Below are 17,821 nucleotides of genomic sequence, written 5' to 3' on the forward strand. Positions count from 1 at the left end.
GAAGCTTCCCTTGCACATAGTAAGTGGAATTCATGGTCAATTTATCATTCTGGTAAAGGAAGAGTGACTAAACTGGGCAGGGCCATTTCTCCACATGAAGAAGCTAGACCCGCAGGAATCCAAAGAAAACATAAAATAGTTGCAGCTTACGGGAGTTTTAGGGGAAACGACAACTAAACCAAACTAACAAGGAAGCGATGAAGGAGATGCAGAGGAGAAGAGGGAACTTCCAAGCAATTCGACTTCCTTCAGAAAAGAGGACAGAGGCAGGGGGCAAAGATTTATAGACGTGGGAGCACACCTTATGCCTCACACTTTCCAATCGTCAACCCTGCTTGCACAAGTGGACACTGACCTCACCCCCTCTTTACTCCTTTTTACACATTAGTTCCTTTTTAGTGTGTTGCATTTTCTTTTCTTTTTCTCATAAAGTCGCTTTATTTAGATTCCAAACAAACCAAAGTAGAGAGGAGAGATGACCCCGAGTCAACCCGTCCACTCGCGAGGCGGGACTCCGAGTCTCTGGCTGCGGCCCACGCGGGGCCCAGGGCCTCGAGGGCGGCGGCCTCCCTGGAGGCGGAGGCGGAGGAGACATGGGCTGGGGGACCCCGCGGGGCGCCCGGAGGTGGTGGTGGCGGCAGACAGGCAGGTGGCTGAGGTAAGATGCGGTGTCAGGGCTCCTGGGTACCCGAGTCCTGCGAGTCGTCCCAGAAGCAGCGGTCGGCCTCGGCCTCGCCGTCCTCGTGGAAAAGCTCTGCGTCCCTGTGGGCGCCGGGGTCCTGGTCTTCACGCAGGACCCGGCAGGCGTGGTGGCCACCTGCATGCCGCCCTGCTCCGCGTGCACCGTGGTCCCCGGGCCCTGCTTCCGGATGCTGTCCGTGTTCTCGCGGTCCTAACCTTTGCTCTCTTCCCGCTTGCCGTGCGTCACGGAGGCGCCCCCGTGGGCAGGGAGAGGCGTAGGGTCCGTGGCGGAGGGAGACGGCGCTCAAGGGCAGCGTCCTGACGTTCTGCAGCAGCGACCTGACGTTCTGGGCGGGGCTCCGCCGCTCTGAGGGCGTCACGGACCGGGGTGGGCGGAGGACGGAGATGCACACGTCCCCAGTCCGATAGATGTCGGGGTGCCATATCTTGGTCCGGGACTAACAGGCCGGCGGTCATCGATGGGGCTCTCGAGGCGCCTTGAAGTAGCCGCCCTCGTGGTAGGTGTCGCGGCCGAAGATGGCCACCGCCCAGGTAGACAGGCGGCCCTCGTCCACAGGGCTCAGCGGGACGCCCTCCACCGGCTCCTGCTGCAGCCCCTTGAGCTCCAGCAGAAGCGCCTCCTGCGAGCTGGGCGCCGGCGACCCGGCCATGGCGGCGGCGGGCGGGGCCGGGGGCGCGTGGGAGCCACGGGACGTCTGCCGCCAGGAGGCCCCGGGCGCTCCATTAGCTCTGCGCCGCTGCCGGTGTGTTGCATTTTCTGTATGGATCTCACCAGCACGGAATTGCCAGAAGCGCTGTGTGAAATAACACATGAAATCTCAGGGCAATAACGGAAATGTTTGCAGTTGTATCTCTTTGATTACGACCTTTTAATGCGAAGGTTGAATAACATGGAAATCTCTGAAGCATAATTTTCTGGTGAGTTTGGGCCACGTGGAAACTTCCCCTTTCATACATGTTATGAGCGCTTTCCCGAGCCCACGTGCATGTTCTAGCGGCAATGTCGGGGTTGCAGATTAAACCCGGACCATATATGCCTTCCTGCTATTGTTTTCTTTTTCACTGTGCAAGTGGTTTCTAAGCTACACCTAATCTGGACAACTGGATCTTGTCGGATGGTGCCTCTTTAAAACCAAAATATAAATTAATAAACAGGTGATTTAATCTGCCTCCGGCAAACACTCCCTATTTAAAAAAAAAAAAAAGAATTTAAAGTTGTTTCACCATTCAGAAGTGTGCTCTCTAGCTTCCTTGGACAGTGCTTTTTGTGAGGTTTTAAAATCTATCATGTTATTTTCACTTTGCACTAAATATCCTTAATAGCAGAACTCTGATTTCTGACCCACGTTTTCTTAGTCGGATCCATTGCTGGGACCTCGGCTGTGAAACGATACATACGATGGTAGGGAAGCATATGGCGAAAGCGTGGGCTCTGGGCTCGTCGTCTGGGCTCTTGTTCTCACATCCTCTGGCTCAGTTTTCCCCTTTCTAAACTGGGGCCGCCAGTTGTAAGGGTTTTAAGTGAAATAATCTGCAGAGCGCTGTCGGCACAATGCCCCCTCATGCTGAGTGGTCTGGGGTTATCCGCCCATTTGTGGGGAAGTTTGCCAACCCCTGGTCTAGAGCGCAGCTGTCCCTCTGCACCTGAAATTCAGTAAGCGATTTCAACTCTGCCTTGATTTAACTAGTGAATGAATGAATGTGAATACACATGTCTGGACACCAGGAAAAGAACAAGTTTCAAAAATTTCACCGAAAACTAAAAACCAATGAAAGGGCTTCCCTGGTGGCGCAGTGGTTGAGAATCTGCCTGCCAATGCAGGGGACACGGGTTCGAGCCCTGGTCTGGGAAGATCCCACATGCCGTGGAGCAGCTAGGCCCGTGAGCCACAATTACTGAGCCTGCGCGTCTGGAGCCTGTGCTCCCAACAAGAGAGGCCGCGATAGTGAGAGGCCCGCGCACCGCGATGAAGAGTGGCCCCCGCTTGCCGCAACTAGAGAAAGCCCTCGCACAGAAACGAAGACCCAACACAGCCATAAATAAATAAATAAGTAAATAAAAATTAAAAAAAAAAAAACCAATGAAAATTGGAATCAAAATGCATTTCGTGGTTTAGGGTGACATAAGCAGAGTCAGATTTGCTTAAAATATCAACAAACTCCTGTTCTCATAACATCAATGAAATTAGAGCTGTAAGGAGGGGTGAGGAGGGAGGGAAGGGGGCCCAAGAGGCAGAGGTCCTGGTCCACTCACAGCACCCACGGCAGGCGTGGCCCTCCTGAGTTACGTAATGATGCTTAGTGAGATGATTAGTATTCACTCACAGGGCAAATACCAAATTAAAATGATAAACACAAGTATGCTTGACGTTTCTTCCAATTTATAGGGGAAAATGACTTGAAAAGCATATATCTTTGCCTTACTGTTTCTCCCAACTTGTGGATGAGCAGTATTGTGATCACACACAAACACACACACACACACACACACACACACACCCCAGTCACTCCTACTAACCATAGTTGTGTCTCTTGTCCTTCAGAGCTGGTTTCCAGGCCCCTGCCTTCCCGTCCAGAGCAGACAGAGTGCATGAGCGCCTCTCGACTATGTCCGACACGTCCTCCCGAGACTCCTTCTACGACTCCCTGTCGGACGTGGCGGAAGATGGTGAGAACGCAGACTTCTTGCCCGGGCTGTCGGCCTTCCTCAGCCAGGAGGAGATAAACAAGAGTCTGGACCTGGCCCGCAGAGCCATAGCCAACTCAGAGACAGAAGACTGCGACTCGGAAAGGGAGGACTCACAGATTTTCAGCCTCTCTCCTGGGAGCCTCTGGGGGTCGCCTCCCCCTCAGGAGGCCAGGCCGGGTGAGCACGCATCCCCGGGGACGCCTGGCGCCCACAGGCCTGCACCTGTCCCGCCGCTGCCAGCAGAGCCAGCCGAGCGCATCTCCTCGCCTGCGCCCAGGAGGAAGCCCGGCGTCTCGCCCCTGCTGGCCCGGCCCAGCTACATCCGGAGTCTCCGCAGGGCAGGGCAACACGGTGCCAAAGCCCCCGGCGCCAGTGCCAAGCCCAGAGCCGCGCACGGGGGCAGGGCCGGGCCCCAGAGCCCGCTGTGCAAAAAGGCGGCCACCCTCATCGAGGAGCTGACGGCCATCTTCAGAGAAACCTCCAAGCCGAGAACCAGGAACCCCAACGGGGAGTCCTCGTCCCCGGACAGCGGGTACCTGTCCCCTAAGAACCAGCTGTCAGCCCCGACGAGCGCCTCGGCCAGCCGGAGCCCCACCGGGGACCAGCGGGAGGTGGAAGCCGGGCCCGAGCCCGAGCCCGGGCATCACCCCGCGGCGGCCCGGGACGCGGTCCAGCCCAGCCGAAGCCCCTCTCCCCCGGCCGCCCGCCACCTGCTGGCCGCTCCCCGGTTCATCCAGAAGCTGCGGAGCCGAGAGGTGGCAGAAGGAAGTCGGGTGTACCTCGAGTGCAGAGTCGCCGGGAACCCACCTCCTCGGGTCAGGTACGACTCTTTGGTTGTGGAGATGCTATGAGATGATGCGCGTGGACTTTTGGTTTTACTTTAACGTGAAAGAAGAGATTTCTGTTACCTAGCAAGGGCTGGCTCCCGGAAGCGCATAGAAGCCAATATTATGGCCCCGGCTTTTTTTTTTTTTTTTAAACTTATTTACTCTTTCAGGCTGTGCTGGGTCTTAGTTGCTGCATGCGGACTTCCCTGGTGGTCCAGTGGGTAAACCTCCGTGCTCCCAATGCAGGGCACCCGCTTGGATCCCTGGTGGGGGAACTAGATCCCGCATGCCTAAACTAAGATGGGTGGCCCCGGCCTTTGTGAAAAGAAAAAGCTTCATTGTGAGGTCGACCAGCAAGGAGACAGGAGGCCCGGCTCAAATCCATCTCCCGACCCAGGGATCAGGGCGGAACTTAAGGGTTTAGGGAATTTCAGGCTTGGAAGCTGCCTTGCTAATCAGTCCAAGAAAGCTCCTCGTGCTGTTGGGGTCATCCTGGAGACGCCCGTTCCCGTCTTGCACATGCGCAGGGCTGTCTCTGTAAAATAACTTCAGGTTTGCGCAATGAACGTACTTAAGGAGGCAAACGAGTTTAAGCTGGGCGATGTTTTACCTGCGTCTCCTCTGTGCGTTCCTCAGTCTGGAGGGAAGTAGGGGCGAGGACCCGGCTAGCTGCTTTCGGCTGATGAGGGGCGTGGATCTTTATAAGAGGAATGAAATTGTTTTGCACTTATTTGTAAGCATTCCTGGGTCCCACCTTGAACTCTGAAGTCTTGGGCAGTCATCCTGCGAGTGGGGGAGAGGGCTTTTTAAATATACAAGATGGACGAGGACAAATTTGATGAGTAAAGAGGGTTTAGCCCTAAGATACGCAGAACTGCGACTTTGGGAATCCGTGAAAACATGTTATTTTTAACATTTTAGTGATTGAATTTGGATTTATGTAGGCTTGGTCCAGACTCTCGGGCAGAAAAGGGCTACTGTCGAGATATGGTTGTCTTCTCGTCACAGCCAGGTGGAGTCTTAGCTGTTCTGTTCCCTTCTGAAAAGTGATTTAAGGTTTCTGGGAGTAGGAGACCCAAGGCTTGACTCTTTTTAGCTTTACTGGAGGATGTGTAACCAGAAGGACGTCGTAGGAGCCGTTCCACACGGGCTTCACTGGCCCTCAGGCTGTCTGTTGGTTTGTCCAGGTTCAAGGAGGACCCAGTCCCTGGGCTTGTGCAGTGCGGGGGGACGTCCATGGGAAACAGTAACGGACTTGATGCTTTTCATGTATAGGAGATACGACACCACTGAGAGACTGTACACATTTTATCAAATCTAATTCTGTTACCGCATGAGACCTTAAGGAAGGTCTCCCAGAGAACATCGCATAAGGGCGCAATTGGAGCTTGCTTCTAGGGGCCACTCTGACCCTCAGCAGGGCAGCTGGTAAGACCTTATCCCAAGTCACGTTGGTTTCTTGGCCTCTTTTGGTGACTGTCTCTTTGAAGGAATGATTCATCGTTTCAGTCCTCCCTGCAGACTGAGGTCTCCAGGAAGCATGAAATTCCATCGTGTTCCAAGGGCCCCAGACACCTTTGAGTCACCTTGGCTATGAAAGCTCCTCTGTTGTCACTTTGAATTGAAAGATGCGACCCAAAACGAGGGATCATTTCTTTGAGGAAGGGCTTTGTTACCTAGGAAGCATTCTCTGTCCTGCGTGGAGAAGCTTTGCCCCATTCTGTGCAGGGGCGTCACCAACACCAGCAAATATCTACAGTGTTCCCTGATTCCTAGCCTAGCAGTAAAGTCTGTTTACCATTCATCCCCTGGTTCTGTCCCTTGGGTTTGCACCCCTTTTATCGTCAGGGGTGGCCCAGTTTTAGGATTGTTTCCAGTGCAGATCAGGCAATTTTGTATTACCTTTTGGATGGTCATTTGCATTTATAGACCAACAATAAACTTGTGCAGCCCTCCCATCATGGGTACCTTGGTGTAGGTGAGTAATAGTTCCTTGCATCACGTGCTCATGTATAAGCTCATTATAAATCCAGCCTCTGTGGTTGTTTGGTCCCGATCACCATCTAAGTCTCGGGAGTCAGCATGAAATCCCCATGCGTCTGCTCTCTCAAGATCCATTTCCAGATCTGAGGCTTAAACAGGGACAGGTCCACACTTGGAATGAGTGCTGAAGCCTTAGGATCTGGGTTTTTGGTTCTGGCTGCCTGTTTTGCTGTCTGATCAGCCTAATTTCCGTTAGTTATATAACGATCAGTCTTTGGGTGGCCCAGGCAATGTCCTATGGCTACTTATTCCAGCATCTATACATATAAATATGTGTGTATACATATATATATATATAAAACAGCATCTAATGAGGCTGGTGTCGCCTCTGCATGTTGAATGTCTTTCCTCCTGATGTCAGTAGACCAGTCCCTCCAGGTGGCCCCGTGTGCATGTAGGACAGAGAAGGCAAACTTGGAATCGGTATAGATAGTCACCTTCTCCTTAGCGCCAAGGCTCAGGGGTCTGTGCGGGCTGTGAGCTCGGCCTTCTGGGCAGACGGACCTGGACGGGGGCTTCTGCTTCTAGGGCTTCCTGATGAGTTACAGCTGCACACCCGGCCTCTCCAAGCCCCGCCTCGTCCGTGCAGCTGCTCGCGTCCGTGAATATTTCCATTTCCAGATTTTCTAAAGGCTGATCACTCAGGTTGTACTCAATTATTTGTATACAGTCGTGAGCAGGCTCTCCTGTCGTCCTGGGGAGCAGAGCGGCTGGGTTTAGAGTGGAGACCACCTGTAATGTGACATTTGGGGTGCCAAGTGGTGAGGCCTGGTATTTGCCCAGCCTCCCCGAAGTAAGCCTGCATCCGCCGCTTCGTTCAAGTCAAGGTAGCACACTGCGCGGGGCATGCACAGTGGCAGGCTGGCTCAGGGTACATTTTTCAGCCTCCTGTGAAAGGTCATAGGTTGCAGCCACAGCCCAGAGGCAAACTGGCCATACTTGACGTACACGCCTGATCGCTGGACTCAAGAAAAGTAAACTACTGGCCTTCTGGATGTACCTAAACATTGAGTTAGCATTCCAAGACTCATGCCCTGTCTTTCAGACACAAAATGCCTGGGCGACCAAGTGCTGGGCTGTGAAAAGCTTCTCCTTGATGCTGTGGAACTCATTATGGCATCGCGGAGTCCAGCTTAATGGCTTATTGTCATTTCCTTTAAGAGCTTCATATTGTCTCAGAGTTCAAAGTTAGGAATCCAAATACGACAAAACCCAGCAATTCCTAAGAATCCTCAAGAATGCCTTCTGGTGGTGGCTACAGTCACCATAACTAATGCTTCTCTTCCATCTGGCAATACGTTTCTTTGTCCTTTTGATACCTCAAATCCTAAATATCTTAGAGTTGGTTGAGAAATCTGTGCTTTTCCCTTGCAGTATTTTGGTCTTAACGCTTCCTTAGTTCTACGAGCCGTTAGTATACCATCCACATATTGGAGTAAGACTCCCTCATTTAATTGGAGATCCCTTCAGTCCGTGGCTAAGGCTTCCCGGAAGATGGTGGGGTCCTGCTTCAATCCTTGTGGGAGTCCCATCCAGCAGTATCGTTGTTTTACGTCAGACTCTGGATCGTCCCATTCAAAGGCAAACCCCTGGGTCTCAGGACTTAGGGGTATGCAGTAAAAGGCATCTTTTAACTCCAGAACTGTAAAACCAGCAAAAGTCTCCGGATAAAGTTGTAAGTAAAGTGTAAAGATTTGGCATCACCAGATGTATATCCTCTACAGTTTGGTTAACAGCCCTCAAATCCTGTGTAAAAGTCATCGCTGGTCCCGGGTTTTTGAACTGACAGGATGGGAGTGCTATATGAGGATTGACAAGGTCAGAATAATTGGCATTTAAGAAAGGTGGTCGTCAGAGGCTTTATACCTTCTTTCAAATGCCTCTTTAAATGCCTATTGCTTTACATTTGGAGCCTTGGCCTCTGGATGGAGTTTTACTACTACTAGGTAAGCCGTCTTGTCTCTTCCTGGCCTCCCATCAGCCCAAACATCCACTCTTACTTTTTGCGGAATTTCTCCAGGGCCTTCTGGGGGAGGCTTGGTCTCCCGATCATAATGGGGCAGCTTGTGGGGCAGAGGCTTGATGTGGGAGTGCATTTAATGTTCCCAAAAAGGGAACAGGGCATTTGAGCAGTCACAGCTGGGTGTTCCAGATCCCTATCAGTATATCATCTGTAAGCCTCAAAAACCCCCTCAAGGAAGGTGGATGGGTTCTCCTGGGGTCCTTGCTGTACTTCCTGGATCTTCTTCAAGCTCTGTTGTTTGGGGGCTCCTGTTGAAGTCTGGTTATTGAACATTCCTTATGATGATTCAGGCTTGCTCAGTCCCCTTGGGCCTTTGGGGTCCCATCGTCCTGGTTCAGCTCCAGGTGTGGCCTGGGCCGCCCGAGTCCTGACTGGACGCTTTGATCGTGAGTCAGGGAAGCGTCCAGCTTCCTGGCGGCCTTCTCTGATACCGTCCTGCGCTCTTCCGCAGCAGGGGAGGCACCAGGGCCTGTCTGTCAGCCCAGGGAGGGTGGTGAGTAGCAAAACGGATGTAAGGAGACTCCCCATTTTCTGAGGATCATCTCAGTAAGATGGCTTATTGGTTCTCCAGTGGTATAAATCCAAGGCTGATACGGGAGGATCCCCTGGGTTGGCCTTGGTCATCTAAGCCTGCTGGGACCTCTCTTAACGGAAATGCCCTGCCTGAGGTAGAGTGTTCCCTGGGCCAAACTGAATACCCTGGTGGGTATGGGGAGGAAAGAGTGTTCCTCTGTGACCATCTGGTATGGGCAGTACAGAGCCGGACCAGCAGCCCTAGGAGGGCTGGTAGGACCCTTTGCACTGACTACAGGAAGACCCCCTTCATAAGACAGGGAAACCACAGGAGGGGCTGACGGAGGGACTGGAGGTAGTAGGTCAAGATCATGGTCAGGCTTTGACTCAATTGAAACAGGCTTTTTCTGAGGTTCTTCCCTCTGAACCACAATTTTACATCTCTTCTGCAAATTCTTATTCTGATATAAAGACATAAATGACTGTGCAATGGGATTTCATCCCGGTTTTCCTCTCTCTAACAAAACAAATCGAACTATAAGATAGTATCGTAGTTCAAAGACCCATTCTCTGGCCATTTCACCCTGATTCCAGCTGATACTGGGGCCAGGCAGTGTTACAGAGAAAATCATTTTCTTCTTTTCCATCGGCTCGTAGCTAAACATTGACCAGTTTTGAAGAATACATCCCAAGGGACTACAGTCAGGTATACTATTAATGTTCCTCATTTGAAAGGTTTCTCTCAGGATGACCAGAGCAAAATGACACCAAGGAGGTGTTTTGGGTGGAAATGCCTTTAACCCAGGCACGGGGTATGTTCTTCTGGGGTGGGCTCCTGTGGAGCCACTGCACATCATGGGGGAAAACCCCCGACACTTCCATGAGGCAGGGTTTCCAGCCGGGGAGCAATGTCTTCTATCTCCTGAGTCGGGGACCTTCCTTAAATCAGGTTTAATAAAGTTCTGCTACAGTCATCCAAAGGCCTCCCCCTATTGGCCAATCCTAACAAATTCAACAGACTTAGACCAACCTGGACAGACAAAGAAATCCAAGACTCTGGGACTTTAACCCAGGGTTCAGGACTTTAACCTGAACTACTTTTTAAAAATTCTATTGGAATATAGTTGATTTACAATGCTGTGTTAGTTTCAAGTGTACAGCAAAGTGATTCGGTTATACATATACATATATTGATTCTTTATCAGATACTTTTCCCATCTAGGTTATTACAGAATACTGAGTAGAGCTCCCTGTGCTATACAGTAGGTCCTTGTTGGTTATCTATTCTATATATAGTAGCTTGTATATGTCAGTCCCAAGCTCCTAATTTATCCCTCCCCCACCCACACGTCCCCTTTGGTAACCATAAATTTGTTTTTGAAATCGGTGAGTTTATTTCTGTTTTGTAAATAAGTTCATTTGTATCATTTTTTAAAATTAGATTCCACATATGAGTGATATCATATGATATTTGTCTTTCTCTGTCTGAGTTATTCCACTTAGTATAATAATCTCTAGGTCTATCCATGTTGCTGGAAATCGGTGTTGCTGCATTATTTCGTTCTTTTTATGGTTGAGTAATATATACAATTCCATTGTATATATGTACCACGTCTTCTTTATCCATTCCTCTGTCGATGGACATTTAGCTTGCTTCCATGTCTTGGCTATTGTGAATAGTGCTGCAGTGAACATTGAGGTGCAAGTATCTTTTTGAATTATGGTTTTCTCTGGGTATATGCCCAGGAGTGGGATTGCTGAGTCATATGGCAGTTCTATTTTTAGTTTTTTAAGGAACCTCCACACTGTTCTCCATAGTGGCTGTATCAATTTACATTCCCACCAACAGTGCAAGAGGGTTTCCTTTTCTCCACACCCTCTCCAGCATTTATTGTTTGTAGACTTTTTGATGATTGCCATTCTAACCGCTGTGAGGTGATACCTCACTGTAGTTTTGATTTGCATTTCTCTGATCATTAGTGATGTCGAGCATCTTTTCATGTGCTTTTTGGACATCTGTATGTCTTCTTTGGAGAAATATCTATTTAGATCTTCTGCCCATCTTTTGACTGGGTTGTTTTTTTGACATAGAGCTCCATGAGCTGTTTTTATATTTTGGAGATTAATTCCTTGGTGGTTGCTTCATTTGGAAATATTTTCTCCCATTCTGTGGGTTGTCTTTTCGTTTTGTTTATGGTTTCCTTTGCTGTGCAAAAGCTTTTAAGTTCAATTAGGTCCCATTTGTTTATTTTTGTTTTTATTTTCATTACTCTAAGAGGTGGATCAAAAAAGATACTGCTGCGATTTATGTCTAACCTGAACTTTTTTTTTTTTTAATTTTTAAAATAAATTTATTTATTTATTTTTGTCTGCATTGGGTCTTTGTTGCTGCGCGCGGGGCTTTCTCTAGTTGCAGTGAGCGGGGGCTACTCTTCGTTGCGGTGCGCGGGCTTCTCATTGTGGTGGCTTCTCTTGTTGCGGAGCAGGGACTCTAGGCTCCCAGGCTTCAGTAGTTGTGGTGCAAGGGCTTAGCTGCTCCTCGGCATGTGGGATCTTCCCGGACCAGGGCTCGAACCCGTGTCCCCTGCATTGGCAGGTGGATTCTTAACCACTGCACCACCAGGGAAATCCCTAACCTGAACTTTTGAGGACCTTTTATATTTCCGCCCAGGTGGGACTCTAATGCATGATCCCGATGAGGGTTTTAGACAGTTTAGGCACACGCGTGTTTTAACAAGGTTACTCACCCAAAAGACTTCTGATCCAGGAGCACTTTCTTTTGTCAAAGGTGAAAGTAGCCTGAGGAGCCTGGAGTCCCATGGTGGGAAAGCAAGAAACTGAAACCCCACCCTCCGGACACGGGCAGTCTAGGTGGCCACTCAGGATCAGTGGTGAAGGCCCACACACCCCGGGGGCTGCAGAGCCACGGACAGGTGGTCACAAGACATGGGTCCCTTCGTGGTCACTGAAAATTGTTACCGAGCAAGGGCTGGCTGCTGGACACATATAGGAGCCAACACAATGGCCCCGGCTTTTGAGGAAAACAAGTGCGTTATTGTGAGGTCCACCAGCAAGGAGACAGGAGGCACGGCTCAAATCCGTCTCCCTGGTCCAGGAATCAGAGCATAATTTAAGGGGTTCAGGGAATTTCAAACTTGGAAGCTGACTTGCTAATCAGTTGGTGTCAGCTCCTTGTGCCGGGAGCCTGGTTTTCCTCATTGAAGGATGCCTTGATTCATAAAGGGCTCTGATGGCAACATTTCTATTCTTTGAGTTCCGCAGACTGAAGATTCTTGGTTCCAGGTCATCCTGGAGACATGGGTTCCCCTCTTACATATGAGCAGTGCTGTCTCTGTAACGTAACTCAAGGTTTGATCAATCCACAGCCTATTTAAGGAGGCAAACGAATTCAAGCCGGTCAGTGTTTTACGTGCTGTTTCATTTCCTGTAGAGTTAGCCCTCTGGAGCCTGGGGTTGTATTTTCAAGTACTTGCAAGGCAAGGGCAACCTGGAATGGCAAGTGGTAGCTGTGCTGGTTGTCCCTGGTGGGTTGGATCTTTCGTCATGAACCAGTGCTACTGACTAAGGGGGGAACTTAGGATGCCCAACTGATATACTCAAGTGCTGTGCATAATTTGAATATGAGTTGCTGGAGATTGTTGAAAGTGTGGTGGAAGCCAGAAGTTGTCTGGCAGATGAAAAGCACAGGTATGTGTGGCCAATCACAGGGGCAGCCCCGGATGTGTCTGGTCTGAGGCATGGGCTCCACTGGCAGATGCTCCTATGCTGGGTGCACCACACCTTGAACGTGGCAGAACTTTCCCACAAGACAGAGATAGATACCAGGCTGGGCGTGGACAGGCGTGTTGTCCATGCCCAGGCTCCAGCCACGAGAGGGTGGACAGCAGACAAACAGCAGGCGGGGAGCGCGCCGTCAGTAGCCACTGTAATTTCTCTACATTCTTCCTCCGTAAGTGCAGCATTTGTACCTTCTGTGCAAAGAGCTTAAGAGGAGTGACCCTGGGGTCAGATTCCAGGGTTTCCCATCACGGCTTCACCTTTCACCAAATGCATCCGTCAACAAGTTATTTTGTGACTCAGTTTATTCACCTGTGAAATGGGAATTATAATACCCACCGCCCCCATTCTGTTTTATGACTAAATAAAATAATATGTGAAAAAAATAAAACAGTGCCTTGCACCTAGTAACTGCCACTTTGCTGTTACCTATTATTGTTAGTATTTCTCATTTCTTAATTTCATATGCCAAAATGAAAATAACAGTTCAAGTCAGGGTTATACTACAGAAAATAAGCCATTAATGCATTTATCTGGAAAGTTTTGCTTTTATTAATGAAGAGTGTTTGCCTAAATTATGTAAATATGAAAAAGTAAATTCAAAATTAAGAAATTTGGCACAAAGATAAGGAAGACATCATTGACTACGAATTGCAAGGCTGGTACTTTCTTATTAATGTAGTATCTCCCAAATCACAAACTTTACCACTCACCGTACATCCACTGACACACACCTTGCTGGAGCTGGTTCCTTGGGCTGACAGATCATTACACACAGACATGAAGTAAATCAGCATTACTGGCTGGAAATTGGTGGAATTAGGGGCAGGGAATGTTTTTCAAACCAGTTTGTTCAGCTAATCCACCTTGAGTCAGTTTTTACAGTAAGTCTACTATATTTCTTTTAGAAACTGACAGCAGAGGGCAGTAAGAAACTTCCTAATGCATTCATTTAATTAAATATGTCATTCTAAATTCTGCGTTTACGTATATTTTCCATAAAGATTTTTTCTTATCGTTTCGCCTGTGATAGAAGTGAAATTGAGTATTTCTTCTGGATTCTGTTTAGATTTTTTTTTTAACCCACTAATCTTGGGAACAAGTAATTCTTCGTTCGAAATACATTCACATGTCACTCAAAAGAGTTCTGCAGGTTTTCAAACTACATATGGCCCCGCTTAGGTTTACTCCCAAAATAGGCCTGTTCCAGATGTATTCTGTGAGCACCACACCCTTTCAAAAACCACAAAAGGTAACCGATTTACCATCAAAGGATTAATTCCGGTGAGCAGATCCTAACTCCTGTGTTAAAGTTCACTTAACCGTTTCGTAACTTGGGGGCCATCAAGTTCATGCTTCTGCCTCCTTTCTTCTTACAGCGGGAAGGGAGGACTAATTTAGTTAGTAGCTACAGGATTATTAATTAGTTTCTCTTGTCATCTCCCAGTCTACCAAGGCCCATGAGCAATGTTCCTTAGTCATTACAAATTCTGCTCTTCTAGAGAAATTAAGCTTCTGATGAGATGTTCTGTTGTTTAAAGTTAGCTGGTCGTTTTTGTATCCTTTGAGGGTTTTTTTAGGGGGAAATGTATAAATGTACATTAAATTTTTCTTAGTGTCTGTTCCAAAGATCTTGGTCCCTCTGCCATGCATTGGTAAATGTACCAAATGCCTAAGAACTTTGAGCTTCTTTTCCACATGAGACCTAGGAGAGGCTAAAAAGGAAACCTTTAAAGGGAATTTGGTATATGGAAGAAAACCTTTAGTAAAGAGTTGCCTGCACTGGGACATTTTAGAACCTAGCTCCCACCGAGTCGGTCCGGGAGGCTCAGGACCCGAGACTGGGAAGGCCTGGTGATTGATGCGCCAGCTCCCAGGGCCCCGGGAGCAGGTGACAGGACTCGTGGAGAGCAGGGGTGCCGGGGGACCTGGGACCAGCAACGGACAGAGGCCGGGAGACCCGAGGTGCTGGCAGGGGGCAGCGGGTCCGGAGGTGACGAGGTGGCAGACCCAGGCGTAGGGAGAGGTGTTCGCCCCAGGAAAGCGGGAAGGCGGGTACCAGGGTCCAGATACAGGGATGGCGCACAGGGAGCAGATCTGCCATTCAAGACTCGAGTCACGGAAACAGAGACTCAGACTGGGCTGAGTGAGGGACACATCCCTGACCAACTCGCGTGGGGTCCAGAGGGGGGCAAATGGCCAGACTGACATGTGGGCCATGAAGTTGCGGGCCTGGAGCATCTTACGTTTGGCCCAAGTAGCAGCCATCTGGACTGGGGCAGGAGGCGGATGAAGTAGCCCAGCTGAAGCGGGACTGATGGGAACACGGTTCAAGGCATTTCCACTTTATAACCAGTCACTTCTCCCCCCTGCCCAAGTGTAACTGGCACAAATACCAGTTATAACCACAACCAGGACTGAAAAAATCCTGTTTTCCTTCTTCACTTTTGAATAATTCCACCAAAACCCCAGCAAAGCAGAGACAAGCTGATGGAACTAAAGCTTCTGTTCAATCGTTAAAGTTACATACAATTTACAACTCAACTTACATGCAAATTACCTGTTAACAATTTGAATTATTGCATAAAACCAGATCACATCAGACGTTCCCTCTTTCTCTTGCACGGCTTGACAACAGGACAAAGACATGTTCCCTCACCTCCCTCACCTCCCCTTCTCTCCACTCTCAAATTTTGGGAGTTGGTGAAAAATTCATGAAGAATTCTAATCCAGAAGCACCTCTGGTATGATAAAAATGAGGCCTCACATTTATACTTTAAAAATATTTCATCATGGCAACTATAGCTTTTAAACCATTTAAATATAAGGAAACTAAGAAAACTAGGAAATTATTTGCCTGGTAACAGAAAAAGAATTCATTGGTCCTGGAGCCGGGAACAGAACGCAGGTCCTCAATTCCTGACCTCACCCTGTGATGACTCCTGAGATGACAGGGCAGGCTCCAGAAATACAGGCGAGTGGAAACAACACCTTGAAAGTTTTCTGCTTTGGACTTCAGACTCCAAATTATCTTTAAAAAAAATGGAATTTCTACAGTATTTTTCTATATTTAAAAAACATAGCGGTTCCTGGTTATTCTTTTTTTGCATTCAGTTACTACTGCTAAATAAGTCAGTCAGCATAAACCAAAAAATGTTTAAAGGTGGGGGACACTGATATTCTCTATCAAATAGCTACAAACAAAGCAGATTATTCCCAGTTTACGAGCAGTAGTGCAAACCGTCCTCACATTCAAATTATATTGTAAGGTAAATGTGTGCAAACGCAAAAGGAAAAAAAAATACTTTTATTTATTTATTTTTTACACTGTATTTTTTTTTTAACATCTTTATTGGAGTATGACTGCTTTAAAATGGTGTGTTAGTTGCTGCTGTATAACAAAGTGCATCAGCTATACATATACATATATCCCCATATCTTCTCCCTCTTGCATCTCCCTCCCACCCTCCCTATCCCACCCCTCTAGGTGGTCACAAAGCACCGAGCTGATCTCCCTGAGCTGATCTCCCTGTGCTATGCAGCTGTTTCCCCCTAGCTATCTATTTTACATTTGGTAGGGTATATATGTCCATGCCACTCTCTCACTGTGTCCCAGCTTGCCCTTCCCCTTCCCCATGTCCTCAAGTCCATTCTCTACATCTGCGTCTTTATTCCTATCCTGCCCCTAGGTTCTTCAGAGCCTTTTTTTTTTTAGATTCCATATATATGTGTTAGCATATGGTATTTGTTTTTCTGACTTACTTCACTGTGTATGACAGACTCTAGGTCCATCCACCTCACTACAGATAACTCAATTTCGTATCTTTTTATGGCTGAGTAATATTCCATTGTATGTATGTGCCACATCTTCTTTTTTTTTTTTTTTTTTTAAAGAAATTCACGTTCTTTTATTTATTTATTTATTTATCTATGGCTGTGTTGGGTCTTCGTTTCTGTACAAAGGCTTTCTCTAGTTGTGGCAAGCGGGGACCACTCTTCATCGCCGTGCGCAGGCCTCTCACTATCGCGGCCTCTCTTGTTGCGGAGCACAGGCTCCAGACGCACAGGCTCAGTAATTGTGGCTCACAGGCCCAGTTGCTCCGTGGCATGTGGGATCTACCCAGACCAGGGCTCGAACCCGTGTCCCCTGCATTGGCAGGCAGATTCTCAACCACTGTGCCACCAGGGAAGCCCCATGTGCCACATCTTCTTTATCCATTCCTCTGTCAGTGCACGTTTAGGTTGCTTCCATGTCCTGGCTCTTATAAATAGAGCTGCAGTGAACATTGTGGTACATGACTCTTTTTGAATTATGGTTTTCTCAGGATATATACCAAGTAGTGGGATTGCTGGGTCGAATGGTAGGTCTATTATTAGTTTTTTAAGGAACCTCCATACTGTTCTCCATAGTGGCTGTATCAATTTACATTCCCACCAACAGTGCAGGAGGGTTCCCTTTTCTCCACACCCTCTCCAGCATTTATTGTTTGTAGACTTTTTGATGATGGCCATTCTGAGCGGTGTGAGGTGATACCTCGTTGTAGTTTTGATTTGCATTTCTCTAATGATTAGTGATGCTGAACATCCTTTCATGTGTTTGTTGGCAATCTGTATATCTTCTTTGGAGAAATGTGTATTTAGGTCTTCTGCCCATTTTTGGATTGGGTTGTTAGTTTTTTTGATACTGAGCTGCATGAGCTTCCTTTATATTTTAGAGATTAATCCTTTGTCAGTTGCTTCCTTTGCAAATATTTTCTCCCATTCTGAGGGTTGTCTTTTCATCTTGTTTATGGTTTTCTTTGCTGTGCAAAAGCTTTTGAGTTTCATTAGGTCCCATTTGTTTATTTTTGTTTTTATTTCCATTTCTCTAGGAGGTGGGTCAAAAAGGATCTTGCTGTGATTTATGTCATAGAGTGTTCTGCCTATGTTTTCCTCTAAGAGTTTGATAGTGTCTGGCCTTACACTTAGGTCTTTAATCCATTTTGAGTTTATTTTTGTGTATGGTGTTAGGGAGTGTTCTAATTTCAGTCTTTTACATGTAGCTGTCCAGTTTTCCCAGCACCACTTATTGAAGAGGCTGTCATTTCTCCATTGTATATGCTTGCCTCCTTTGTCAAAGATAAGGTGACCATATGTGTGTGGGTTCATCTCTGGGCTCTCTATCCTGTTCCATTGATCTATATTTCTGTTTTTTTGCCAGTACCATACTGTCTTGATTACTGTAGC

General features: G+C 48.0%; 1 protein-coding gene and 1 pseudogene across 5 annotated transcripts in view; one reads left to right on the forward strand and one right to left on the reverse strand.

Moving 5' to 3' along the window:
* The window catches only part of PALLD (palladin, cytoskeletal associated protein), a 376,343-nt gene that overhangs the window by 6,983 nt on the left and 351,539 nt on the right, over positions 1-17,821 (forward strand). For all 5 annotated transcript variants that reach the window (XM_059926713.1, XM_059926714.1, XM_059926715.1 and 2 more), the window contains exon 2: positions 3,246-4,211. In XM_059926713.1, the coding sequence (XP_059782696.1) occupies positions 3,310-4,211 (902 nt within the window). In that variant the 5' untranslated portion in view covers positions 3,246-3,309. The remainder of the gene's footprint in view (positions 1-3,245; positions 4,212-17,821) is intronic.
* On the reverse strand, positions 315-4,213 carry LOC132368136 (ubiquitin-conjugating enzyme E2 R1-like; annotated as a pseudogene).

Source organism: Balaenoptera ricei, chromosome 6, assembly GCF_028023285.1.
Source record: "Balaenoptera ricei isolate mBalRic1 chromosome 6, mBalRic1.hap2, whole genome shotgun sequence".
NCBI classification, from domain to species: domain Eukaryota; kingdom Metazoa; phylum Chordata; class Mammalia; order Artiodactyla; family Balaenopteridae; genus Balaenoptera; species Balaenoptera ricei.